At 40.4% G+C, this 27,628-nt stretch overlaps 2 protein-coding genes and 1 long non-coding RNA gene across 3 annotated transcripts in view; 1 reads left to right on the plus strand and 2 right to left on the minus strand.

Annotated features, from left to right (window-relative positions):
- Positions 1-9,373, plus strand: part of LOC112046643 (zonadhesin) — a 74,505-nt gene extending 65,132 nt beyond the window's left edge. Inside the window, exons 51-60 of the mRNA XM_052884015.1 lie at positions 435-623; positions 2,081-2,251; positions 2,784-2,906; positions 3,648-3,773; positions 4,839-4,997; positions 5,813-6,001; positions 6,477-6,647; positions 7,055-7,249; positions 7,818-8,015; positions 9,181-9,373. Of these exons, the coding sequence (XP_052739975.1) occupies positions 435-623; positions 2,081-2,251; positions 2,784-2,906; positions 3,648-3,773; positions 4,839-4,997; positions 5,813-6,001; positions 6,477-6,647; positions 7,055-7,249; positions 7,818-8,015; positions 9,181-9,203 (1,544 nt within the window). The 3' untranslated portion in view covers positions 9,204-9,373. The remainder of the gene's footprint in view (positions 1-434; positions 624-2,080; positions 2,252-2,783; positions 2,907-3,647; positions 3,774-4,838; positions 4,998-5,812; positions 6,002-6,476; positions 6,648-7,054; positions 7,250-7,817; positions 8,016-9,180) is intronic.
- An 8,798-nt stretch (positions 9,374-18,171) lies between these two features.
- Positions 18,172-19,580, minus strand: LOC128198406 (uncharacterized). Its single transcript, XR_008251124.1, has 2 exons — positions 19,457-19,580; positions 18,172-19,289 (listed from the first exon to the last, which is right to left on the minus strand). It is a non-coding gene; the product is annotated as an uncharacterized LOC128198406 (long non-coding RNA).
- Positions 19,581-25,142: 5,562 nt separating this feature from the next.
- Positions 25,143-27,158, minus strand: LOC112046644 (uncharacterized). Its single transcript, XM_024083352.2, has one exon. The coding sequence runs from the start codon at positions 27,156-27,158 to the stop codon at positions 25,143-25,145; it is 2,016 nt and encodes a 671-aa protein (XP_023939120.2).
- Positions 27,159-27,628: the final 470 nt, after the last annotated feature.

Genomic DNA, 27,628 nt, shown 5'->3' on the forward strand with positions numbered 1-27,628 from the left:
GGTTCTTCTGCGGATCTCCTCATATCTGATTCGATCACGCAGATATACTCCTTAACAGAGCTCTTTCATACATCTTTGTATATGTCATTAAACTTGCAGAAGATTTTCCTATAAGAAGTATCACAATGTAATTAAGTTTTTTACCGTAATTGCGTTGATGAATCATTGAAAAGCAAATACCTATTTTTTTGAAGTTTGCTTAAACATCATCCTGGAACCATCCTGCCATCCTGGAATTTAAAGTTAGCGTTTGATATGCGATTAATAAATTAATCCATCCATTCCAGTTTCTTTACCGCGTTCAACCACATAGCGTTCTTGGCGATCACGAGTTTTCCTTCATTTGTTTTTAGTTTATTGCTAAAACGGCAATATTCTACTGTACTTAAGTTATGACTGCATTTATGGTTAAGTTACATTCCTTTGCAACACAGATCTACAATGTGGTGAAAATGAGGTACCTTCAGACTGCAAGCAATTATGTCCCCCTGAAACATGCAATTGGGATTCCAACAAGATGGAATGCAGACAGCCCATCCCTTGCGAGGCTGGATGTAACTGCAAGGCTGGATACAAGAGAGACGAAAACGGAATTTGTATACCTGAAGAAAAGTGCCCACCAAGTATGTATTTTATCTGCAGGGATGCCTTCATACCCGCACAGTCCTTCCCTCTGCCCCGCGCCCACAACTACACACCCGCGCAGTCCTTTCCCCCCGTTGCCCGCATACCATGGGAGTGTCATCAACGAACTTGCCAAGCTATAGAACTCGTCTGCTTGTAGTGGGGCCTCTACAGTTTTGTGGTTTGTTTATGATAAATACATTTTTGCTTATAAAGGTTTCAAGACTTTCTCAAAAACGATCGACTTATTTGATGGTCCGTTTTATTTTCATTATTAAACCATATTAAGGAAGTTATTTGAGTCGTCAATATTACCAAAAAAGGCTGTGAAGATACGTTTTTACGGTGGTTATTTCTACGACGCAGTTCTTTTACATTTGTGTATGCTTTTTTAAAACTAAAAGCGTTGTTATTTCATTAACAGTTTCTGATCAATTCTTGATTAGTTTTGGTAATGTTTGGTGGAAGATTATGGCCGTTGCTGTCGGAAAATACATTTCCTCTCAATTTATAATTAATAAACACTTAATGATAATGCCTCATTTCCTTGGAGCCAGATTTTGTGCAAAGAAAACCTTGTCAGCAGCATTTAAAAAGGCGATACTGTTTAAATTCTGTTGCCAAGGTTTTCTTTCTAAGACAGAAAAATAAATTAGCTTAGCTGTTTTTTTATTCATCATCATCATCATCAACCCATATTCGGCTCACTGCTGAGCTCGAGTCTCCTCTCAGAAGGAAAGGGGTTAGGCAAATAGCCCACCATGCTGGCCCACGAGAATTAAGATAATTCTCTGGTATGCAGATTTCCTCACGATGTTGTCCTTCACCGTTTGAGACACGTGATATTTAATTTCTTTAAATGCACACAATTGAAAAGTTGGAGGTGCATACCCCGGACCGGATTCGAACCCACACCCTCCGGAATCGGAGCATATCCATTGGGCTATCACGGCTTCACGGTTTTTTTATTACGAGGGGAAAACTAAGCGTTACTAGTCCATACGGTCCATACACTAAAATTTAGATACCAGCCGTTCCGAGACTTACAAATACTGAATGATATCTCCGGATTGATTTATTCGATCCATAATGATCTTAATGAGGCACCTGCAACTACATTGGTTTTATACCTATGAACTTGATTTTAACGTTTGTATCAGTAATACAAGGGAAAATGTTACCTTTGATATTAATTGATTATGAAACACGGCTAAAACTCACGTGATATTAGATCGAAGTATGCCCGACTAGTTTCGAACCCATACGGAGCCCTTAGTAATGAGCTGGTTCTTGCAACGCGGCACGATCTATACTGCGAAGCGGCTGCACGACGCGCAGCTGCTCGCAACGCGCGCTGGAAGAGGGGTTGAGTGGTGGAAAATGAAGGTTCCGTTACACTCTCCGACGGTTCATTGATGTCATCTTCACCTTTGATATTGTTTCTATTTGTTATTAGTTTCTCTATGTGGAAAGAATGAAGAACCAAATATCTGCCCGGTATTTCCTTATCCACGACCTGTTACAACCGATGTAGCGGTTATTGAGCCTGTCGAGAAGATCAGATGTCGACCATGCAGATGTAAAAAAGGTTTCGAGTACAATATTAATGGCACATGTGTTCAAACAAGTGAGTTTCTAAATTATTTTTGATACCGTAATTATACGAATATACTGTAACTATGTTACCTTCTATATCCTAATAATATTATAAACGCGAAAGTTCCATAATAGTTCTTAAAGAGTAAGTAACATCCATACAGGATGTTAGTTACTCTTTAACGCCGCTACTACTGAAGCGATTTGGCTGAAATTTGGAATGGAAATAAATTTTACTCTGGATTAACACATAGGCTGCTTTTATTTCGAAAAATCCATGGTTTCCCGAGATTTGCGAAAACTGATGATTTTGATGATATGAATGTTTGTTACTCTTTCACGCCTCGACTACCCCCGACTGCTATAGGCTATATTTTATCCCCGTATTCCTACAAGAACGGGAACCACGCGGGTTTTGAAATGTGTTCGCGAAAAATAGGGAAAATATTTATTTTACCCCGGTGTTTCGAATATCGAGTTTTCATCGAATCTTGACATTTACTGTTAGCAATTTTGGGCAACACCTTGTAAAATATTTTATTATTTTTATTATATTTTCGTAGTTTTAGGTCTCTGTGGTGAAAACGAACAACCAAACATTTGTCTTGCAATATATCCAAGTAATTGCCCACCGTGTGTATGTATAGAAGGCTATACAAGAGATAAAGATGGCAAATGTGTTAAAGGTAAGTCAACAAGCGTCAAATGCTAAAAAAAATATATATTTTTTTTAATATTTTCAAACAGAATGGTACTGTAACAGTTCTATTAAAGAACTCCTCTTCTACATGTAAATTGAGAACCCATAGTGTGGGGTATCGTTGGAAAGGTGTACCATAATAATATTTTAATATATTGTTGATTTGAGGACATCATTTTTCAATTCAGGTATCCATTTTGTGCATTAAAGTTTCATCATCATCATCATTAACAGACGATGGATGTCCACTGCTGGACATAGGCCTCTTGCATGGACTACTAAACAAAACGGTCTCGAGCCGCGAGCATCCAGCGGCTCCCTGCAACCCGCTTGATGTCCTTGGTCCACCTAGTGGGGGGTCGACCAACACTGCGCTTTCCGGTGCGGGGTCGCCATTCCAGCACCTTGGGACCCCAACGTCCATCGGCTATTCGAACTATCTGGCCTGCCATTGCCACTTCAGCTTCGCGACTCGCTGAGCTATATCAGTGGCTTTGGTTCTTCTGCGGATCTCCTCATTTCTGATTTGATCACGCAGGGAAACCCCAAGCATAGCTCGCTCGCATTAAAGTTTATAGTTAATTTAATCTATGACTACGGAACCCAATAATGCGCGTGGCCCGACACGCCGCGGTTTTTTTTTTAATATAATTTGTTATGTTTTTTTATATAATACCTAATAAGTTTTTAGATAAGCTTTTATACCTACGTTTTTCATCTGTTTTAGTTGAAGTAACATGCGGAAAAAAATATGAAGAAGTAAACTTCTGTATAGCCGTAGTAGGAGTTGATTGTCCACCGTGTAGATGTAGCAAGGGCTATAAATATGATAGCTATGGAGAATGTGTTCCAGGTAATTATAATTGGTGCAACGTGGAAGCACTTATAGTTCGTTGATAACACTCCCATGGTATGCGGGCGACGGGCGGAAAGACTGCGCGGGTGTGAAATCGTGCGTGCGGGGAAGTGACGTGCATCACTCTTGGGTTTTTCATTCATCGCTACACGCCCCCTACCCCGCGCGCAACATCGGGAGTGTTACGAACGAAATTGCCAAGCTCTAAATACGGTCGCCCACGTGCAATTAAGTGTTTCACTAATTCCACGTGAACCATGAATTTTCACTATCTTCCAGAGAAACTCCCATTTCCAAAATCGGTTCAACCTTTAATATTGATTTGTTCGGGAAAAAGGAGAAACAAAACGTATTATAGGATAAAACAAAATCATTTTATGTGTGTACCGTGATCATATCTATGAGTATGCTGATATTGATTGTGCAAAAACTTTAAACTTATTGAGAGACATATCTATGAGATTATATATATTTACATAGAAGAAAATCATATTAGAATTTGATTAGATAATGTTATAGAATGTGATAAATCATAAAATGGAAATGGAATGGAAAAATGGAAATGGACGACACTCTGCTGGCCTAATCACTATTTTGGCCTTGATTATCAACCTACTAATAAATAAACTAAAATAATCATCAAATCAATTGACAAATGTCACCTACCTACTGTGTGATATCTACCAGTAAGCAGCGGATGATTTTTTTTACATAGAATCTCAAAAAAAATGTACATGTCAACTAGCATACGTCAAAGATAGTGAATGAGCCTGCTGGTGTTAAAGAGACATGGGTTTTATTCCCGTCGGTTCCGCGATTTTTGATATAACATCTATACTAGTATTATAAAGCTGAAGAGTTGGTTTGTTTGAACGCGTTAATCTCAGGAACTACTGGTCCGATCTCAAAAGTTCTTTCAATGTTAGGTAGCCCATTTATCGAGGAAGGCTATAGGCTATATTTTATCCCCGTATTCCGACGGGAACGGGAACCACGTGAAACCGCGCGGCTTCTACTAGTATATTATACAAAAAAATACGAATTATTCCCGTTACTTGTTAGATACCACTTGTGGAGAATACGAAGAACCCAATGACTGTACTGGAGTCATTCTACAGTCTGACACTGTTGTGGCCCAGGAGTCTGTTGACAAAATAAGATGTCGCCCATGCAGATGTCGTAAAAATTATATCAGAAACAAAGAGGGAAAATGTGTTCTAAGTAAGTAATCTTTTCATTTAACAAAATAATTTATCAATATTTATATAAAACTTTATGAAACGAGTAAATATTGTTATAAGAAGTATAATATATCAGCTTTCTAGTACCAAAATCTCTTAATTCTGGTACTGCATTGTACAACAATTCTTTTTTTTTCTACATGCATCGTACCGGAACGGTAAATCGCTTGGTTCGCCGGTACGTCATTGCCGGTAAGGTGGTAACTAGCCACGGCCGAAGCCTCACACCAGCCAGACCTGGACCAATTAAAAAAGAGCTGTCAAAAATTCAGTCAATAAGTAGATTCAATTAAATTACTCTTTTAATTACTGAAAATCGCATTAAAATTCGCCTACGCTAAAACGCGGAAAGTGACTTAATTTGTAAAGTAAAAAAAATGTAAAGAAATAAATTCTTAATCTTCAAGGGTTATTATTTAGTATCAGTTTATCTGTTGATTTGTAAAACATGAGGACATGCAACCAATCTATTTTTTTACAACTAGTCTAAGTTATTACTTATAAGTAACTAAGTATTCTTTAAGCCGTGATAGCTCACTGACCTCTGCCTCCGACTCCGGAAAGTGTGGATTCGAATCCGATCCGGAGCATGCACCTCCAATTTATCAGTTCTGTGCAACATTGTTGAGCAAACCTGCATACCAGAGGTTTTTTTTTAATTCTCTACGTGTGTGAATTCTCCTAATCCGCATTGGGCTAGCGTGGTGGACTATTGGCCTAACCATTCTGAAAGGAAAGAGCTCAGCAGTGAGTCGAATATGGGTTGATAATGAAGTATTCTTTGTGTAAATTTAGATCTACAGTGTGGTGAAAATGAGGAGGCAGCACATTGCAAGCAACTTTGTCCCCCCGACACATGCAGTTGGGATCCCACTCGGATGGATTGCATACAGCTCTTGCCTTGCGAGGCTGGGTGTAACTGTAAGAAAGGATACAAGAGAGACGATAACGGAATTTGTATACCTGAAGAGAAATGCCCACAATGTATGTACAATTTATTACTAGCAGAACATCGCAGTTTCACCCATGCAGTTCCCAGCATTCTCGTGGGGATATTGGGATGACATAAATCTTACTTAGTCCATGTGCTTACTCCCTGTTAATGTAGCCTTTCAAACCAGTCCAGTTTTTGAGTTTATTCGTTACGTAAAAAATTACAAAAACAAATATTTTCTCTTTATATTATTAGTGTAGGTATAATATGTGGATTTTGACTCTTCCAAGTAAGCTAGCTTCCATCTTAAATTGCATCATCATCATCAGACTGATGAGATCGCAATCCAGGGCTAACTTGTCAATAATAAAAAAACGAATAACGAACGAATTAAATCTATTTAAGTAAAACATTTTAAAACTGAACTCGTTTGTTTATTCATATATTTGATTTTGTTTTTTATTGTAAATTTTTACCACCTTAATTTATTTTAATATACTATAATTTGCTTTTCACAAAATACAGTTTGCAAGGGTGATCGCAATGCAACGTACACGGATTGTCCCAGTCGATGCTTCACCTGCAATAAGGCGAACGCTATTTGCACTAAGGAATGTCGACCCAAAGGCTGCCAGTGTAAGGATGGTTATGTTCTCAATGATGATGGTATTTGCATTTTGCCGCAGGATTGTCCATGTAAGTTAAAAAATAAATGTAGGTATATAATCATCAATTAGCGGACGCCTGCGACTTAGTCTGCCCTTAGAACTTCTTAATCCAGCCCAAAATCCTTTCTTAGAAGACGTCAGTCGTTTACTAACTACAAACTACCTCCCTAGCAGATTTCAACTTTGTACGTCAAACGGGTTAGGTGAATAGAGAAGGTTATTGAGGAACATATAGGATAATTTTTATCCCGGAAAAATGCATGATTCCTGCGGGATTTGTGATAAACTGAATGTCACGCGGACTAAGTCGCTGGTATACGCTCGTTCAATTTTAAATATTAACGCACCTGTCAAAGGTTTCTCGGTACACTACTGCTACATCCAATGACATAGCTGCTGAAAGTAGAGAGATTGTACCAAAATAATATATTGCAGCTATTCCATGTGGTCGAAATGAAACTTATGCCCAATGCAAGTTTGGTTGTCCCACAAACTATTGTCCGAGAGACGACAGCATATTCCAAGTGGCGTGCTTACCACCGTGGCCTTGCCCTGGAGGATGTGTCTGTCAGCCCAAATATCTACGGACCAATGATAAAGAAGAACGGTGTATCTTAGCAACAGACTGCCGTAAGTGTTTTTATGTTAATTCGTCATTATTGTAATCATCATTACCATCATCATCGTCGTCGTCGCCGTCTTCGTCGTCATCATCATCATCATTGTCATTAAAAGCCGATGGATTTCCACTGGTGACTTGATTTTACGAATCATACTCGTGCTACATTACTCGTGATAACGAGGCAACATACTGCTTTCTAATTTTAAGAGTCTTTGAGCTAAACCGCGTATAGATGGTCAGACTGACTTCCTTGTTGACTACGGAGTCCGTAAAATGAACCGGACTGAATCTGCAACAATAGACAAGACAGTGCAACCTACATTGGTTCCTCAGCGACACTCCGTGAGGTTATCGGCGACCTGGGCGGCCTGCTAAGCTTATTGAGCGGGCTTGGCTGGATGGAGTGAATCCAGCGAGGACCTATACCGAAGAACTCATGTACAACAGCCAATCACATAGCCAAGTGCTGAAATGGCCCAGAAGAAAGAAGAAGACGAAGATCTGCAACAATAATATAATATCAAACCAACGGTTTCTATAACTGGGCTTCAAATCGTCTGCTTGTTTTGTTCACAGCTACTGTAAACTGCACCAGGAAGAATGAGATATGGAACCGCTGTCCCTCAGCATGTTTCTCAGAATACTGCGGTTCTGAGGAAGTGGAGCCGGAAAATTGCTTCACTTTAGTTGAGCATGTGTGCAAACCGCGGTGTGTGTGTAGAAAAGGCTACCGCAGAAACTCTTCATATGAGTGTATACCTAAAGATGATTGCCGTAAGTTAATTTTTATCACATCTATGACAATAACTTGTCTTTGACCTCTCTGGCGCAATTTGTCCTGAGAGACTTAACAGAGAGGTCCTGCGTTTGATTTAACTTAGGTCTACCTGGTGGTAGACATAGGTCGTGGCTAGTTACCGCCTTAACAGCAAAGACGTAGCGCCAAGCGATTGAGCATTCTGGCACCATGTTACGTAGAAACCGTCAGAAGTATGGGTAAAATTTAAACTTGTATTTCTTAAGTTAGCCCCATCTTATACATCATTGTGACATAACATCAGTGAAATCGCAGACAGATTGTTATTAAATAAAAAAAATAAACGCACTATACCGACCGACAAAGACGTACCGCCAAGCGATTTAGCGGTCCGGTACCATGTCGTGTAGAAACCGAAAGGAGTGTGGATTTTATCCTACTCCTATCAAGTAAGCCCGCTTCTTAGGTTGCATCATCACTTACTATCGTGAGATTGTAGTCAAGGGCTAACTTGTAGACAATAAAAAAAAACCTCAGGAAGTAGTGTTTTTTTTAGATTTGTTAGTGAGTAACACGAAGGCTTTTGTGTGTGTGTGAATTAAATAAAAAGAAAAATGTTGTTAAATAATAATATAGAGTGATATGAGAGCAAATGTGCGGCAAAGAAACCCAACCAACAAACCTACTTATAGAAGATAATGTATACAGATGTTTTTGCTTTGCATATGCTTTCAGCTTCACACACAAACGCAGTGGCGTAGCGTGCCGTGGAGGGGCCCTGTATCAAAATTAGTTAGGGTGGCCCAAATGACTGGTAAAAATTTCTCAAAAAAGATACAAAAATTGACAGTGACTTGATCTTTGTAGAATGTTTCCAACTTTTGGCGCAAAGGGAAAAAAGAGATTGTGAATTACCTACATTTTACTAATGTTTGTTTTCACATGTAAGGGGCCCTGTAGCCTGGGGGCCCCGTATCATTGATACGGCTGTAGACTTTTTAGAAATGTATATTTTTTAAAAAATCTCAATAGCTGAGCGACAACGGGTAAACTCAACACCCAGACGACGTGGGTACGATCCCCGCCCGCTGGACAATAAAAGTTATTATCTTTTCCGTCTAATTGGAGGGAACGGAAGTATCGGTAATTTTTCAAATTTTTAAAAAATATCTTTTATTACAGCTGCAGTTGTCGACTACATTTAAGCACCCTGCTGAAGATACAGAGTTCGGTGGTAACATGTTACAAATATAAATAAATTCAAGATAAAATTTGTCCAAATAAAATTTTCAATGTTTTTTAAATATTAATTGATGTACGTGTAATGTAACATGACAAAAATATTTTTGGAAGTAAATTAAATAAAATGATCAGCGTAGAAGTGTTTTTGTTTTTTATTACCTGTACAAGTTATCACCCATAGGTATTTTCCCTGCGTAAAAAAATATTTTTTTCAAAAGAAAATATTCTGTAAAAAATGATTACAAAGAAAATCTATTTGAAATATTATATTTCAAATTCATTATTTCTATTTCTTCCCATAGATTGTAATATAACGTATATCGATCACTGTCAAGGTAGGCTTTATTGATAGTATGGTTATTATAAAGGAGGTGTTTCATTACTACGTAGGAATTTGACAAAAATATCAAATATCCTTTATTGAGCAATTCTTTATTAGGAAATTGGGAAAAATAACAATGTATAATTGTATTGATTAACAATATATAAATTAGTACGTTTCAATTGATCATATATTTTTATTCTAGTTCGAATAGAGTTGATTCTAGCCTTTTTTTTTTTTAAAAAGGTTGGATGAATGGTGCCTTTTACTTTTTAGCAGTTCTTGATGACAATGTGAACTTTGTAGTACTTTGGGAATATAAAATTTATTATAAATACTTCTACTGCGTAACAGAATAGTAGAGCAGTGCCTTTATATTTATCAAACTTATGTGATTGATCCGCTATTACATATAAATTTAGGTAACATTCCAATTTATATGATTATCAATAGATGTTGATATTTATCCACAAATTAATGTGGCTGTACGCTATAGATATAGTTTACGTAAAAAAATTACAAAAACACTTTATTTTTATAAAAAGTCAATATTGTAACGGACAAATGCTAATTTTATGTGTAAAGCTAGAAACTAAGCCCTCATTCGCACAAGAGCTTTTCTTACGGGCGTTAAAAGAGCGTTCAAGTATAGTATGAAGTTAAATGGAGGTCTATTTCTAACGCCCAAAATTGAAAATGCAACACTGCTCGAAAAAAGCGTCGTGTTTTAAACGTCCGTTAAAAAAGCTCTCGTGCGAATGAGGATTTAATTTATCTTAACCTTTTAAAAGTTATTGTTAAGTTAAGCTAAATACAATTTTAAATTTGAATTTAGAAGAGAGTACAGCTACACTTTTTTTATAAACAAGTAAGATCGACAAACAGCAACACTGCATTGCACTACATTGTTTATTCAACCCGAAAATCAAAAAATCATTTCTCATATTATCAAGTTGAGTTAATTTTACTTTAAAAATGCAATCAATGCAAAGAATAAAAAAAAAAAAAAAAAAAAAAAAAAAAAAGCAATCACCTTTCTGGTATTGTTAGGTAGATGTTTGAAACCAACGTATTAGATATTAGCCGATGCCCCGCGGTTTCACCTGCATAGTTTCCGTTCCCGTGAGAATACGAAGATAAAATATAGCCTATAACACTCAAAAATAACGTAGCTTTCTAGTGATAAACGAATTTTCAAAATCCCTACAGTAGATCCTGAGATTACCCCTACAGTACCACAAACCTTACCTTTTTATAATATTACATATGTAACTTGTATTGGAACTAAAGATAAAAGAAAGACTTTCTTCGACTGTGCATTTACAGATATTTCATTTCTTTGGCCATGTCTTCATAAATCAGGATACAATTGAGCGGTCGGTATTGCAGGGCCCAGTCGAAGACAAAAGATCCAGAGTTCAGGCTGCTCACACAATCATCCATGGTGAAGTGCTCCCATAACGCAGCTAATCGCTAAAATTGGAGGAACATTGCACAGAAAGCGTCGCTCATCGCTGCAACCACGACCACTCTACCAAGAGTGAACGATTAAGAAGAACTGTTAAACTCGTATTCATTATCAACCCATATTCGGCTCACTGCTGAGCTCGAGTCTCCTTTCAGAATGAGAAGGGTTAGGCTAATCGTTCACCACGTGATATTTAAGAAATTTAATATTGCGCGTCTCATACGGTGAAGGAAAAATATCGTGAGGAAACTTGCATACTAGAGAATTTTCTTATTTATTTGCGAGTGTGAATCTGCATTGGGCCAGTATTCGTATGTCGGTTAAATAATAAAGTTTAGTTAGAAAAAAAAGAAACAAATCTGTTCCAGAGCTATTGAAGAAAATTAAAAAAAAATACAAACAAAATCCAAACAGCGCTGCGGGGCTCAAACTACTCGTGCTACGCAGACAAGAAAATAGGATAAGAGGCTTTCAAAGAAAATCCGTTGGAGGTTGAAAGAATACTGAGACAAAATAAAAGGAAGCCGAAGGAAATCTGCGCCAGTCAAAGACACTCCGTCCGAAGTTGTAGGGATTTACTTGTACTTTCGACATGAAGCGTAAAATGTTCAAAATATTTGGAAGCTTTTTTTTAATACCATTTAAGGGTCCTTGACATTAGTGAATGCTCAGGACTCTAGATTGTTTTTATTTTATGACTGACCAACGGACGCCCGGGACTTCGTCCGCGTGAAATTTAGTTTTTCACAAATCCGTTGGGATTCGATGGATTTTTCGGGGATGAAAAGTAGCCTATGTGTTAATCCAGAGTAAAATCTATTTTCTTCCCAAATTTTAATCAAATCGGTTCAGTAGTTTCGGTGTTAAAGAGTAACAAACATCCAAACAAACATTTATAATATTAGTAGGATTCGTTGATATCACTCGTTTGTTGATTCCTTGGCTTACTTGCTTTAGGCTTGATTGGCCTCAGGTGTTAGTTCTTTAAAAGCGTAATGTCCTACCATGCATTATTTTATTATATCTCTAAGGGATTAGGCAGCGTTTTCAATGAATATTCCTTTTCCAATATTTTTTTGTTTAATATTCTACACTAATTAGGCCTTGCATATGGCCTAAACCATAGTTAGTTTTACTGTGCACTGAATATTATAATTATACAGTATTAGAAACTAAAATACTTTAGTTACACATAGTTTAAAGAGCCGATTGACGTTGGGTCCCAAGGTGCTGGAATGGCGACCTCGCACTAGAAAACACAGTGTTGGTCGACCCCCCACCAGATGGACTGACGACATCAAGCGAGTCGCAGGGATTCGCTGGTTGCAGGCGGGTCCCTACAAAGGCCTATGTCCTGGAGTGGACGTTCATCGGCTAATATGATGATGAAAAACTAAAAAAAACAAGAAACAAAAACAGAAAAAAAACATTAGGCGTAAAACAGTTAGTAGTAAAACATAAAAATATTTTGTGAAGGTGCCGTTGCTGTGATGTATTGCTGTATTTCAAACAATTAACGCAAAACCTTGGCAAATTTTATAATTTTACTTCCCTCATGAATTAATTTATCTATTAGTAAAAACCGTAAGCGAATCCGTTCAGTACTTTTTAAAGATAAGACAACAGACAGATGGACGCTATCTTATCTATCTTACAACACTTACAATGCTATTACAGAGTTTGCGACATCACAAAATTGAACACGAATCCGAAATTCAAGCTATTAAGGAACATAAACAAACAATTCCCGAACAAAACTAAACACTCATATCCGCAAGCACTCGGCAGCGTCCTATTTTAACTCAGCAAGAAGGCCGTCAACAACTTTCAAGTAACTAAACAAAGGGAGGTCAAACAAGGGGAGATACTTAAGAACTAATGAATAAAAGGCCAAAGGGGGCACAGCGTGAAGTACTCGATTCAATTACAATAAGAAATTAACTTCCCCGGACAATTATTTGGTTTACGAACTAAGAGTATTTGTAGATCGCGAATTAATAAAGTTCGAAACTCCGACGAAATAAGTTGTATAAATATTTACCAAGTAATGTTAAATAGTTACACAACTATTTAGACCACTTTCATTACGCCCTAAAACAAAAGACGGTAGAGATTCCACAAGAATATATTTAACAGATATAACTTTTTACCAAAAATTTTCTTGTATTAAAAGGATTTGACCATTGACCTCTTATAATAAAAGGACGCACAATCATATAGAAAATTTCACTTAAAAAACTGGCCAATTTTGCTTTGACAGTTTTAGAATTATTGGTATAGAATTTTTACAGGAAGTTATGTTAAATATAGACAATTCAAATCAAATCAAAGCAAATTCAACCATAAGGATTAAGTTTAAGGTTGAATTTACAAATGCGACTACTTGAATTGAGTGCCAAGAAGTTGTGTTCGACACTCATTGAGTGGGGATGTTTTAAATCGCTAATTGTGCATCTACTTTTTGATAGGAGATCGATGAATTTGACTAAAAAAATGCATCATGAGCACATCATGTAGGTAGTTTCAAGAAATATTTGTACCGCTATTAGATAATTATCTTATGAAACATGGTAATTGCGATATAATTTTCAAGTCATTAAATACAGTAATATAATTTTATACGATAATATTCCAATTACTCAGTAAAGCTGACTTTTATTACAATTTTGTGTTTTGCTATCGTAAAAATTGTTGAAATATTTTCCATAAGAAACGTCATTATGTACGCGAAAATATTATGGTTTACAGCCGCAAAGACTTAAATCGTTAAATTTAATTGTTCAATTTCAGAATAAAGTTGGGGCATTTACAAAATTTTACGATTATTATTGTACGTGAGTTCTTTGTAATTGTTAACTCTTGCAATGTGCTTTTAGACCTTTTCTTAAATTGCTTAAGTTTGTTGTACTGTAAGGTTTGTTAATCTTTTGTTATAATCTTTCTACGTCTTATAAATTTTATGTATAATTTTTTAAATTGAAATTAGATTTATTTAAAAAGCATAATATGCTGACATATTCGTGTTTATTAGTAATAGCGATTACATACAACTTTTAGGTGTGGTGAGATAAATGTTGGGATAAAACGTTTCACGCTAACAAAGAGGAATCTCTTAATTAAATAAACATCGTAGAAATTCAGACAATAGCTGTATGTCTATTTATATATACGAAGGGTAAAGCAAAATCCACACGTGGATACATTGTGGTACAAAACCGTTAATTATTATTATTGAAATAAAACATTCCTAAAGAAACAGTACTAAGCGTATTGCTACTTCAATTTTCATACGTACCTATAACTTGGGTATGGCACTTTCTCCCAAAGCCCATGTTTCTTGTAGCCTGGGCATCTTTAGAGCGCACCTTCTAAGCAAGCCAGTTACACCTTAGGCCACATCTACACTTACCATCAGGTAAGCAGATGGGAGGTGGTGGTTGGCCCAAGTGATCATGAAAAAATAGCCTGTAAAAACGACGCATCGCTATAAAAAAAATCTTATCGCGAGCGGCCTGTATCCAGAATTTATACTTTTTATACAGAAAAGTATTGTCATAGGAGTTCAGGGTTTGAGTTAAATACTCGACAAGCTTTTAGTGACACTTTAAATAACATAAAATAGACTAGACACTCACTATGATTTATTAATCGAAAGGACCAGGGCCGGCCCTCCCATACGGCGAACGGAGCAGTCGCTCCAAGCGCTGAATCCTAGTGGGCCTATATGGTAAAGTACGTTGGTCACTCCACAGTATGGTCGAGATCTTCACGTTCCATACTTACTTTGCACTTACAATTGGTATATATTATTAGGAGCAAACAGGAGAGGCGCCATAATTGGATCTCGCTCCATTCTAAAATTTACTTCGGGCTGGCACTGGAAAGGACCTATAGGACTACTACGAGGTTTAAAACATTTCTACGACGCTCAAAAGCTCAATATTTAGCGACGAGCTATTTAGACACTTCGTTTGTGAGTCTCCTTAAGCTATTAATTTAAATGAAATTGGTTAGTGTAGTGAATTGTGATAATGTTCAAACACCATTCCGAAATAGTTTCTATTGTTGAAATGAGGATGGGAAAATAGAAGTTCAATTTGCACAGGTACCCTTCAGAATTAAATCAAATTACAATTACGTGTAATATGTATTAGGAAACGGATCAAGTATCAACCTTACCTTTACGGCAATAATTAATTCCTCTAAATACTTTTCGTAATTAATTAATTCGTTTATCTCGCGTACATCTAAACTACTATATTCTATGGATAAACTATATTCCTTGTAGTGTTGTAATCTCTCGATTTACTGACCCGATTTTGAAAATTCTTATTACCACTAGAAAAGCACGCTAATTGTGAGTCAGACTATATTTTATTATGCGAAAGTTTTTAGTCTTAGCCTAAGTTTAGTCTAAGCCTACCTAATCGTTATATTACGACTTTTTATTTCTATATTATGAACACGAAATTGTTTCCAACGCACCGAGAGAGCGAGAGAGAGAGTGAGAGACTGAGAGAAAGACAGAGACAGAGGGAGATATATATCTCTCTCTATTATGTCGTGGTATATGGTCGTGGTGTGCATCTTTTTTATATTTACAGGACTCGAACGATCCACGAACCCCTGTTAAAATTTCCAAGTGGGGTTTTTATTTGAATAAAAGGTAGCACATAAAATACCAAATGAAAAGTCTTTGTAATTATTGTTATGGGTTTGTATTAATGTTATGGGTGTGCTTGTTTCTTGTCGCAATGTTAGGAGTAACTTTGGACAATTTTAACCTCAATTCTGACTTAGTATCAGTTATCAAGCCACCATTACGTAAATCTTGTCGCGAACCCCCCACCGTCGAATAGCGAACCCTAGGGGTTCCCGTACCCCACTTTGAGAAACCTTGCTCTAATCAAACCAGGACCTGTCTGGTCTAGTTCCGCGTTACCCTAACTGAAAAAATATGTCGCATATGCCTAGTAAAAGTGTAATATAAACTTTTACAGCATACCAACAATAAATGTTCTACTTATATAGCTAGCTCATGCCTAGCTCGTAAAAAGCCGTGGATATGAAAGGTTACGATATCTAATATAAACATTTTATTTACTCCCCTGTAATGAAGGTCGGTATGAAATTTCACGGCAAAATGAAAGCGTACTCGCCACCAAGCAGGAAAATTATCCTGGTAACTAATATTATTATTATTCTGTGTAAAAACCGTGTTATGTATTGTAATTTTGTGTATATTCTGAAATTCTATGTGATTTTGGAAAACAATACTACGAATATTACCTATAAAAAATCTTTTTAACAAAAAAATCAACTGACTTCAAAATCACAAAAATAAACTAAAAAGCGAAAAATAAACTCATACGTGGTACCTTCTGATCCTTTTGATGGCGGTGCCAAAACAGTGACGTATTACTTAAAGCTGTTTCTGAAAGAACCACGGAAAAGAACTGTATTTAGATCCTAAAACTTTAGGATTTAATCTGCTTTTTATGCTTCACTGTGAACTCTAAAGTAAGATATTGAGAACCTGCTCCTTTTTTTATATCGGTCAAAAAGAAAAAAGTTTGTGAGGTCGTGGGTGGATCTTTGGATCTACAAAAGCGATTTTGAAAATTTTAGCCTCGTTATTTGTGAGTATCATAGGCGTATTTTACACCCGTATCCCCATGGAATCATGTTTTGCACCACCCGGTTATAGTTGAGAACGTTGCACTTAAACGTTGAACGTTAAATTCTAGACGAATACATATACCTAGGACATATGGTCCAGTTAGGTAGGTCCAATTTCGAGAAAGAGGTAAACCACGACCCCGCACTACAAAGCGCAGTGTTGGTCGACCCCCCACCAGGTGGACTGCAGACATCAAGCGAGTCGCAGGTATTCGCTGGATGTAGATGGCTCAGTATCGTGATGTTTGGAAGTCCTTACAAAAGGCCTATGTCCTGCAGTGGACGTCTATCGGCTGGTATGATGATTATGATCCCCATGGAAACGTGAACTAAGTGAGTAAAACTGCAAGGCGTATGCCATTACATTATATATGTACTTGTATAAGTTTCTTGTCGGGTCTTGTGAGTAGAATATGGCTCTGGAACCAACAATAGAGTCACTACAAACATAAAGGCTAATTTTCTGCCGTTAATTATGGTTGTAAATAACAAATTAGCTTTAATTATGGTTCCGTAGGTACCTCAAAATAAAAATAACTTTAAGGTGCGGACAATACAGAATTTCATAGGAACGTAGGTGCGTTCGTCTGTTAGTTTATTTTTATTCTAATACTAGCTGACACCGTCCGGTTCCACCCGCGTGGTTTCCGTTCCGGGGATAATATATAGCCTGTAGCCTTCCTCGATAAATGGGCTATCTAACACTGAAAGATTTTTCAAATCAGACCAGTAGTTTCTGAGATTAGCGCGCTCAAGCAAACAAACAAATAATTTCTTCAGCTTTATAATATTAGTCTATACTAATATTATAAAGCGAAAGAGTTTGTTTGTTTGTTTGTTTGTTTGTTTGTTTGATTGAACGCGCTAATCTCGGGAACTACTGGTCCGATTTGAAAAATACTTTCAGTGATAGATAGCCCATTTATCGAGGAAGGCTATAGGCTATATTTTATTTTTTTTAAAAATAGGGATCCTTCCTGAAACTTTAATAATGTAACCCAAGGTGTACATGGCGTGTGTTCGCGCCTTCCCAAAAGTCTGCTAATGCCCTCAAGCATTGTCATTGCTATTCAAAAGGCCAAGGGTTGCAAATACAGCAGCGTCATTCACTCGACCGTGAAATGACCTCACTCTCAACCAACACGCGCACGAGACGGTTGTAGCTTGCCAATTTGTCATCGGACCTAACCTTACTTACAATAAACCTTTTCGACCTTCTCCAAGTTTTTCTTTACCAGCGTGCGCTGCAAAAACTATTGATGTTAGAATAAAATAATGTGCAACAACTTTGTAGAACACATCATTTTCTACAAAAAATGTCGCGACAGCATATATCTATCTATCTATACTATAATAAATATACTTTGACCAAATTTAACTAAAATCAAGTTAGGGCGATTAGAAATGAGCAATGGAATACAAAAATATGTTTTTTTATTTTTTGCCTGTCTGTCTGTCTGTCTGTCTGTCCTTCTGTCTGTATGTTCGCGCTATTCTCTGGTTCTGATGAACGGATTTTGATGCGGATTTCACAAATAGATTAAGCTAAGTTTAGGGCAACATATAGGCTTTGTTTCATTAAAATCGGACAGATAGAAAAAAAGTAATCTTGAAAAAACCAGATTGCTCAAATTGATTCGCAGGCGTTATTTGGAGAAACGAGTTTTCCACTATAACTGTGTATAACTCGATATTGAGGCACATATTCTATACTTAACTGACCAATTTGTTTGTTTATTTGGTTGAACGCGCGAAATTAATCTCAGGAACTACTTTAAAGTTCAGGTTCAAACTGAATAATCCTTTTTAACTTTTTTTTTTTGTTTAAATAGTCACATTGTCTACTTTTTTTTTTATCGTATAATATCATGCAAGATTTATTACTATAAAAAGAGCACGAATTTGGCGCAATAGCTATTAAATACAACTATCTATACTCTATTCTTATAATAAAACTGTAGGTAACAGGTCAAATTACAGAACTTTTTGATTAATTAAAAAAAAAAATATATCATAGGGCATTATACAATTGATACTGCATTCAAAAACATTTTTTTTCGATTATTTGTCTGTCTGTCCCTATTTTTTGTTGACCGGGCATCACACTGAAACTACTGAATGAATTTAAATGAAACTTAGCACGATTTGAGAACATAATACGGAGCAGGTTATATTTTACTTTTTATAGCGAAAATAAAATCAGAAGGGGGTGAAATAGGGGTTGAAAGTTTGCGAAAAGTCCTCCTCTTTTCCTGGTCAATTTACCCAAGCACAAAAAACGCGCTTTAAACTTTATTATAGACCGGCATTCGGCCGGGAGTTCGTGATAGGGCCTTTGACCATGACTACGGCAGGGCATTTTACTCAAGCACAAAAATCGGATTGCGCGGCCTAAGGCCGGGAGTTTATGGTACAGCCTTTGACCGTGACTACGGTTGGGTATTTTACGCAAACAAAAAAAAGCGCGGCCTTCAGCCGGGAGTTTATGATACAGCCTTTGACCGTGACTACGGCTGGGTATTTTACCCAAACAAAAAAAAGCGCGGCATTTTACCAATGCACAAAAACGGAACGCGCGGCCTTCGGCCGGGAGTTTGTGATACAGCCTTCGACCGTACTACGGCTTGGCATTTTACCCAAACACAAAAAACGGAACGCGCGGCCTTCGGCCGGGAGTTTGTAATATGGCCTCTGATCGTGGCTACGGCTGGACATTTTACCGATGCACAAAAAACGGAACGCGCGACCTTCGGCCGCGCACTGTGTTGTGACCCGGCCTTCGGCCGGGAGTTTGTGATAGAGCCTTCGACCGTGACTACGGCTGGGCATTTTACCGGAGCACAAAAAACGGAACGCGCGGCCTTCGGCCGCTCACTGTATTGTAGCCCTGTCTTCGGCCAGGAGTTTATGATACAGCCTTCGACCGTGACTACGGCTGGGCATTTTACCCAAGCACAAAAAACGGAACGCGCAGCCTTCGGCCGCGCACTTTCATGTAGTCCGGCCTTCGGCCGAGAGTTTGTGATACAGCTTGCGACCATGACTACGGCTGGGTATTTTACCCGAGCAAAAAAAAACGCGGCCTTCGGCCGGAGGTTTGTAATATGGCCTTAGACCGTGACTACGGCTGGGCATTCTACCCAAGCACAAAAATCGGATTGCGCGGCTTTTGGCCGGGAGTTTATGGTACAGCCTTTGACCGTGACTACGGCTGGGTATTTTACGCAAACAAAAAAAAGCGCGGCCTTCGGCCGGGAGTTTGTGATACAGCCTTCGACCGTACTACGGCTTGGCATTTTACCCAAACACAAAAAACGGAACGCGCGGCCTTCAGCCGGGAGTTTATGATACAGCCTTCGACCGTGACTACGGCTGGGTATTTCACCCAAGCAAAAAAAAAGCGCGGCCTTCAGCCGGGGGTTTGTAATATGGACTCTGATCGTGGCTACGGCTGGGCATTTTACTGATGCACAAAAAACGGAACGCGCGGCCTTCAGCCGCTCACTGTATTGTAGCCCTGTCTTCGGCCAGGAGTTTATGATACAGCCTTCGACCGTGACTACGGCTGGGCATTTTACCCAAGCAAAAAAAACGGAACGCGCGGCCTTCGGCCGCGCACTGTATTGCGGCCCGGCCTTCGGTCGGGAGTTTATGATACAGCCTTCGACCGTGACTACGGCTGGGTATTTTATCCAAACAAAAAAAAAAGCGGCCTTCGGCCGGGGGTTTCTAATATGACCTCTGATCGTCGCTACGGCTGGGCATTTTACCGATGCACAAAAAAACGGAACGCGCATCCTTCGGCCGCGCACTGTGTTGTAACCCGGCCTTCGGCCGGGAGTTTGTGATAGACCCTTCGACCGTGACTACGACTGGGCATTTTACCCAAGCACAAAAAATGAAACGGGGTCGAAAATGTACATCGATTTTCACGCGGACGAAGTCGCGGGCATCTGCTAGTATAGAATAAAACTTTAATAGACCATTACTTATACAACTTGGAAATTCATACCACTCTGAAAGTACTAGGAAGCACTCAAAACAAAGGCACTTGTCTAATGTCTATTCTCCCACATTGAGATTCCTATCTTTAACTCTCGAAACTTGAAACTAGGGCAGTCGCCTTTTGTTTTGATTAAGAGCTGAACCTAAACAAACTAAGGACGTGTGGTTCGCTTTAATGCAAGATAAGCCAAATGTATTGCCGGGACCCTATGAGGAAGCTTGTCCCAAGAAACCTAACTTGCTGTATTGACTCTAAATCGAATAATCAAACAAAGGCATTGCTTGAATGAAAATTAACTGTATTATTGCATAACATAAAAAGCATTTTTGGTTGGCCTTGTTCTTGGAATACGCATATGCGTATTTGGAATGTTTGGTTAAGTTTTAGAGTAAACAAACGTCGTTAGCTACAGTTGAGAGCTGCCAATTTTTGTGGTAAACCAAAATGTTTAGCTATTTCGTAATACTGAAATAGTCTGTAGATCATGGTCTTTTTTGACGTATGCTAATTGACTACGAAATTGAGTTTCTATGTAACAAATGTTATCCAGTTGCAATTGGTGGATAACATACAGTAGGTAGATAGATGACTTTCTCAATTAATTTGATGTTTATTTTAATAGGTTGATAATAAACACCAAAATAGTGAATAGCTGGTCTGTGTCTAGCATTGAAATTCAACAAAATTATCAAACAAAATAATGACAAAATAATAAACAAAATAATAACAACAAAATATGAACACAACCTCGAGATTTCGAGGATTTAAAAGATAGCGAGCAATACTCCCTCATTTAAAATATGTCTTAACAGAAAATGTCAGAATGAAATTAAATATTACCATGCATGTGTTGCATTTCTTTGTGAGATAAAGTTCGTTAAATTAAAAGTGTATTCGTAGATTTGAATAATCAAAATTTTTTTTCAGGTTTTGTACACAGACCAGGCCTTTTTTTTTTTTTTTTTTTTTTTTTTTTTTTTTTTTTTTTTTAACGTGGGGAAATCCTCATGGATACCTTCTCGCCACGGGGAGGCAAGACGGTTATGTCGGACTTCAACCGACTAAAACCCCACGGTGTTCCGACTCGCCGCCTGATGACTGAGCCACGGGAACATTTCATAAACTACCGCAACCCAGCCAGCGGCACTCGTAATCGAGCTCTCCTGTTGTGTTATTGGAATCGCTTCGGGAACACCAAAAACGTCAACAACTCGAGAGTATGTCCAGTGGGTGACAGATACGGGGAATCTGTCGCCCACTGGACATACTCTCCTCGTTAAGGAGGCAAATGGCGGTCATGAGCGAGCCGCCTGCGTCCTGCTCTTCTACGGCGGATAGGATGACACTCCAAGTCAACCTCTCTTAACCTTTCCGCCGCTTCCTTCTGTGACATAACAATCTCACAGAAGGAGACTACAGCTTCCCAGGATTTGTCATTATTCGTCATGGCTTTTATGACGCCTGACAGAGAAAGGTCTTGACCGATTACAGTCACGAGTGCCTCGCGTGGCTCTACCCAATTGGGGCATTCAGCTAGAGTATGCTGTGCGGTATCAGATGCACAGCCACACTCATGGCACTCCTCGGTAGGCTCTCTACCGGCCACCCTCCACAGGTATCTACCGAAGCAGCCGTGCCCCGAAAGAACCTGTGTAAGGTGGAAGGTGACTATTCCGTGCCTCCTTTGTACCCACTGTTGAAGTACAGGTCGAATAGCGTCAATAGTCGTTCGACCAGCACTTGGCGACATTAACCTTTCTTGCCACTGCTGAATAATTTTGGCGTGCGCGGTGCGCCTCCAATTGGTAACTGTTTGCGGGGAAACGTGTTCACCTCGTGATCGTGCATCCACCCTGCGCAGGTGTATCGACGCCAACACATCCGCATCCAGATCCCACGGAGGCGTCCCAGCCAAAGCGCAGGCAGCCTCGTAGGAGATGGTACGATACGCTCTGATTACTCTGGCCGCCATGACCCGCTGCGGCCTCTGCAACAGCATTCGGTTTTGTGCGGTTAGAGAGTATACCCATATTGGCGCCCCATACATTGCCATCGATCGCACTACTCCAGTGTAAAGGCGACGGCAGGCAACATTGGGTCCACCGACATTTGGGAGAAGCCGGCTTAGAGCCCCGGTGGTACTAATTAACTTTGGGACCAATCGTCGGAAGTGTTCCTCAAATTTCCATCGACTGTCGAGGACGAGTCCAAGATACTTCATCGTCGACTCAACAGCGATTGATACACCTCCAACGACGAGGTCAGACTCCACTGGAGGTGCCATCCTTGACCCGTGAAAACAAAGGGCCTCGGATTTGTTAAGGGCTACCTCCAACCCCAGTCGTCTGATCCTGGCGACTATCTGGGCCACACCAGCCGTCGCCAGTATGCGTGCTTCCCTAAAGGTGCTGCCCCGGGCAGTAACCAGCGTGTCATCTGCATAACACGTAACGTCGACACCCTGCATGTTAATGTCCCGCAGCACCCAGTCATACCCGATATTCCACAGAAGTGGACCAAGGACCGAACCCTGTGGAACACCGCATGACATCTCCCTTCGCACCCATCCACCGTCAGCTGGGTAGACCACTGCTCTTTCAGAGAGGTAATTCTCCACAATCCGCTGTAGATACCTCGGTATTGCGTGGTACCTTAAAGCTTCCCTGATGCAACTCCATGGGAGGCTGTTAAAAGCGTTAGCGATATCAAGAGATACAGCTAAAACGACTTCACCATGGGATAGTGCGTCTTCTGTCAAAGCCCTCACCCGAGCAATAGCATCTATAGTGGATCTGCCTCGACGGAATCCAAACTGGTGCTCACTGAGGTCAGGCCCCACCTCCTCTAAGTGCTTAACAAGCCGAGCTGATATTATTCGCTCAAAGAGTTTATTGACCTCATTCAACAAGACTATCGGCCTATACGCTGAAGGTGAGTTAGCAGGACGACCTTCCTTTCGGATTAGAACTAGTTTTTCCGTCTTCCAAGTACGCGGGTACTGGCCATGCTCCAGACATGCGTTAAAGAGAGCTCTCACTCTAGGTTCGAGAGGACCCAGGGCCAATACCCACGCCTTGCCAGGAATGCCATCCGGACCCGGGGCAGTGTTTTTTAATCGAAGCCTTCCTACCGCTACTTGAAACTCTGCCTCGGACAATTCGGAGAAGGATGTTTCTCCCTCACTGGTATAGGATGTCGAGCGAGGTAATTCTACTTCACCCCTATTAGGAAATAGCGCGTCCACTACTAACTCCAGCTGCTGGGGCTGGAGAGTTTCTGTTAGTGGTGGTGCCCGTGGGCGTAGCTTACGTCTAATCATTTTATAGGGCCTACCCCACGGATCGGCATCGAGACTGGCTAGCATTTCTTCTTTGGCTAGGTTTTTAGCTGTTTTAATAGCCACCTGGAGAGTAACGACCGCCTCCCGATATACCGCATAAAGGCGATCTTCGTTCGCTTGATTACGTGTTCGCCGTCTCCTACTCCTAGTATATTGGCGTCTAGTTGCCACACAGGATCTGCGCAAGTGAGTCAGCTCCTCAGACCACCAGTATACCGCATCTCTCGGGGGAATAAACCCTGTTCGAGGCATAGCTACATCACAAACTTGCGTAATAGCTTGACCGAGCCACTCAGTTTCCTCCTCTATTGCTATAGTTCTTGTAGGTGCAGGTAACCACGCTTGTATCAACGCCGCCTCAACCAACGCATCACGGTCGAGACGCTTAATGGACCAGCGAGGGCCATAACACCGCAAGCTTTGAGTTCGAGTTCTTAATGAAACCGAATGGGAAAACACATCATACCTAATATATCTGTGATCTGAGAGAGACACCACATCTTTAAAAACTTTCCACCCACTAATACAACGCGCCAAGTCTGCATCAGCAAACGAAACATCTACAATAGAGCCGCCATTTCGTCGCACGCACGTAAAAGTTGACCCTCTGTTCAGCACATTCAAGCCTGTCAAAATTGCCCAGTCTTCGAGAGTCTCGCCAGGTGCATCGGTTGCCGGGGATCCCCACGCTACAGATTTAGCATTGAAATCTCCAGCAACAAGCACCCGACTAGGACGGCTGTTATTGATCGTTGTTCCGATCTCAAGCAGAAACAGCTCAAATTCGGCCAAAGTGCGGTTTGGAGAGAAATATACCCCAATCACAGACACACCGCCTATTAGCGCTAAAACATATCCTCGACCTCTTATTACTCTTTCAATTGCTGGGGAACCGACAGAGGTCCGACTGACGATGGCAACCAAACCGTCCCTGTCACCTACCCAATTATCACCAGAAGGTACAAAATATGGCTCTGAAACCACAGCAACGTCCACAAACCACTCTGCCATAGTCTGGAATAGAAGATCCTGAGCTGCGGCACAATGGTTGATATTAGCCTGTAAAAATTTGAGAGCCATATTAACACTATTCTACAGACATCGTAACATCTTCGGCCACACTTGTAGATGGACGGGCAGGCTGCGAAGAGGCCCGGGGGCCATCGTCAGTCTTTCTATTGCTCTTCTTTTTAGTGTTGGTGCTTTGGTTGCAAGCACTGCTGCCTCCCAAATGGTTTGCCGATCTACCAGCATCTTCACATACTATGCAGTGTGGCACAGCTAAACATCCCCTCGCTATATGGCCCGCCTGACCGCAGCGGTAACAAGTATCGCTACGGTCAATCTCGGCTTTACACTGTGCTTTTAAATGTCCTGATTCTAGGCATCTGTAGCAACGGCGGGGCTGATCATTCAGGATCTTTATTTGGGCTGAAACCCAGCCTACTAGTAGTCTGCCACCATCTGTCACTTTTTTTGCAGCTGACACTGGACAGCGCAACCAAAGCGTTCCTAAACCCGAAAAGCTCCTTTTTATTTCGCCAAACCGAATTTGTGTGACGGGGCAGCCTCCACGTAATGCTACGGCATTTACCACATCATCGCTGGATACGGAGTCGTCTAGACCCGAAACGCGCATGTCAACGCATTTTATGGGTCTAGAGACTCGCAGGAATTCTTCGCTGATGACTTCCCTCAGTTTGTGTGCAAGAGAATCTGCCAACATTTCACTCGAGGCTCCTGGAAGTTCTAGGATGCGCGCTCCAGTTGCCGCTTTCCTAAATCGCAGAGCAGTTATTCCGAGATCGGACAGGGCTATTTTTTCTTTAGCTTCCTTTAACACTGTAGCATATGTAGCGCCTTTCTCCTCGGCCCCTGGTTGCAGCGTTATAACAACAGCTGCTGAACGCGGAGTGCGCAGCTTTCGAGGCTTGTTAGCAGGCTGCTTGCATTCTTCGTTCGTCTGCATTAATGGACTTTCTGGTGAAACACTATGCTTCTTCTTCTTCTTTTTCTGTCTTACTTTCTCCCACTGTTCCTTTTCACGTGAAGAAGATTTAGCCGATTGTCCTTCTTCAGTAGGTGGCATATCCTGTGTGAGCTTCTGGCTACTGCTTGTTGATTGTTCCGTCGCGCCCTGTCTTTTTGTATCTCCAGACAAAGGTGGACGCAAACGCTTCTCTGGAAGAAGTCTGTCTTCTAAGGAGGCCAGGCGGGCGTTAACCATATCTCCGACCTGTACCATTACAGTGTGACAGATTTCATCCATTGTGGGCTGCGTAGGAGTCCGTGCAGTACGACGGCCCTTTTCTTTCTTTTGTGAATGAGGTACGGGTTGCGGCTCTTCAGGTACATCGATAGAAGAGTGCGTAGTCTCCTGTTTACGTACCTTATCCATTTCTACCTTGAGTTGGGTTAACTCCTTACGGAGTTCGGCCATTTCATCTTGCAGACGAACATTGTCAGCCTGCAGCTGGCGAGTCTCTTCTGCGATGGTGCGCGAGCTAAGGACTTCCACAGCCTCCTGAATAGAGGCGGCAGCATCTCTAAGGTCACGCACAAATGTTCCCTTAAGGTTGGAGGACCTTCTGGCGATTTTATTTATCAATGCCACATCCTCCGCAACTCGCTTCTGGATTTGAGCTGCGGTCTTATTTTTGGACTGTAATCCGTCTTCAGACCTTATTCGTCTGAACTCCTCGCGCTGAAATTCATCCACGACTAATGCCTTTAAGCGCTCATCTTCAGCTTTCTTTTTTTTCTCTGCTTTTTTTTTCTTGAGGGCCTCTTTTGCTTTGGCCCAGTCATAATTTAATATTTTAGACTGGTTTCCTCTTCCATTGGGCATTGGTGTCCCCAATCTATCCTCGTCGGAAGATGCAGACTTATCATCGTCTTCTATACGAGGCCTTTTGATACCTTGCCATAAGCGACTAGAGCCCGACGCAACCACCGAAGAGTCGGAATCTGATCTGACTCTACTGTTCATCATTATAATGCTGCAGTCTGACTCCATCATAACCTCAGAGTCTTCCTTATCCTCTCTTATTTCTTTTGTTCCTTCCACTTTTTTCATATTCCTTACTTCTAATCCTAAATCCATATCAACCACTCCCTCTCCCCCCTGCGCATTTTCAGTTTCAATCCCCCCCCCCTATTCTCCTCCTCTGTATTGCGACAGTTGGCCCCCCCGTATACGATGGGGCCGATGCACTGGCTTTCCGGTGCACCAAGGGATTCCCCGCAAGCGGGACCCTCCCGGGTAGAATTTTTATCTGATCGCAATTTCATTGTGTTTTTTTTTTAAGTTTTTTGACGCCCTAGCGACTGAACTCCCATCAGCCATTCATCTCATCGGCGGGCGACCAACCTTGAGATTGGGGTAATTTTTTAAAGAGGTTGTCTTCCTCGCAGCCTCACGCTCCATGCGTGAGGCCCCCGGTTCTGCTCAGTGCAGATTACGGGTTGCCCGACGGTGGCCAAAGCCAGCGCTCACGGACCTTGAAGGCCCGCAAGCCCGCCGCGCAGGGCGTTTCCACCCATACTGGAATTTTTAATGAGGTTTCTTTCCTC

This window comes from Bicyclus anynana, chromosome 10, assembly GCF_947172395.1.
Source record: "Bicyclus anynana chromosome 10, ilBicAnyn1.1, whole genome shotgun sequence".
Classification (NCBI taxonomy): domain Eukaryota; kingdom Metazoa; phylum Arthropoda; class Insecta; order Lepidoptera; family Nymphalidae; genus Bicyclus; species Bicyclus anynana.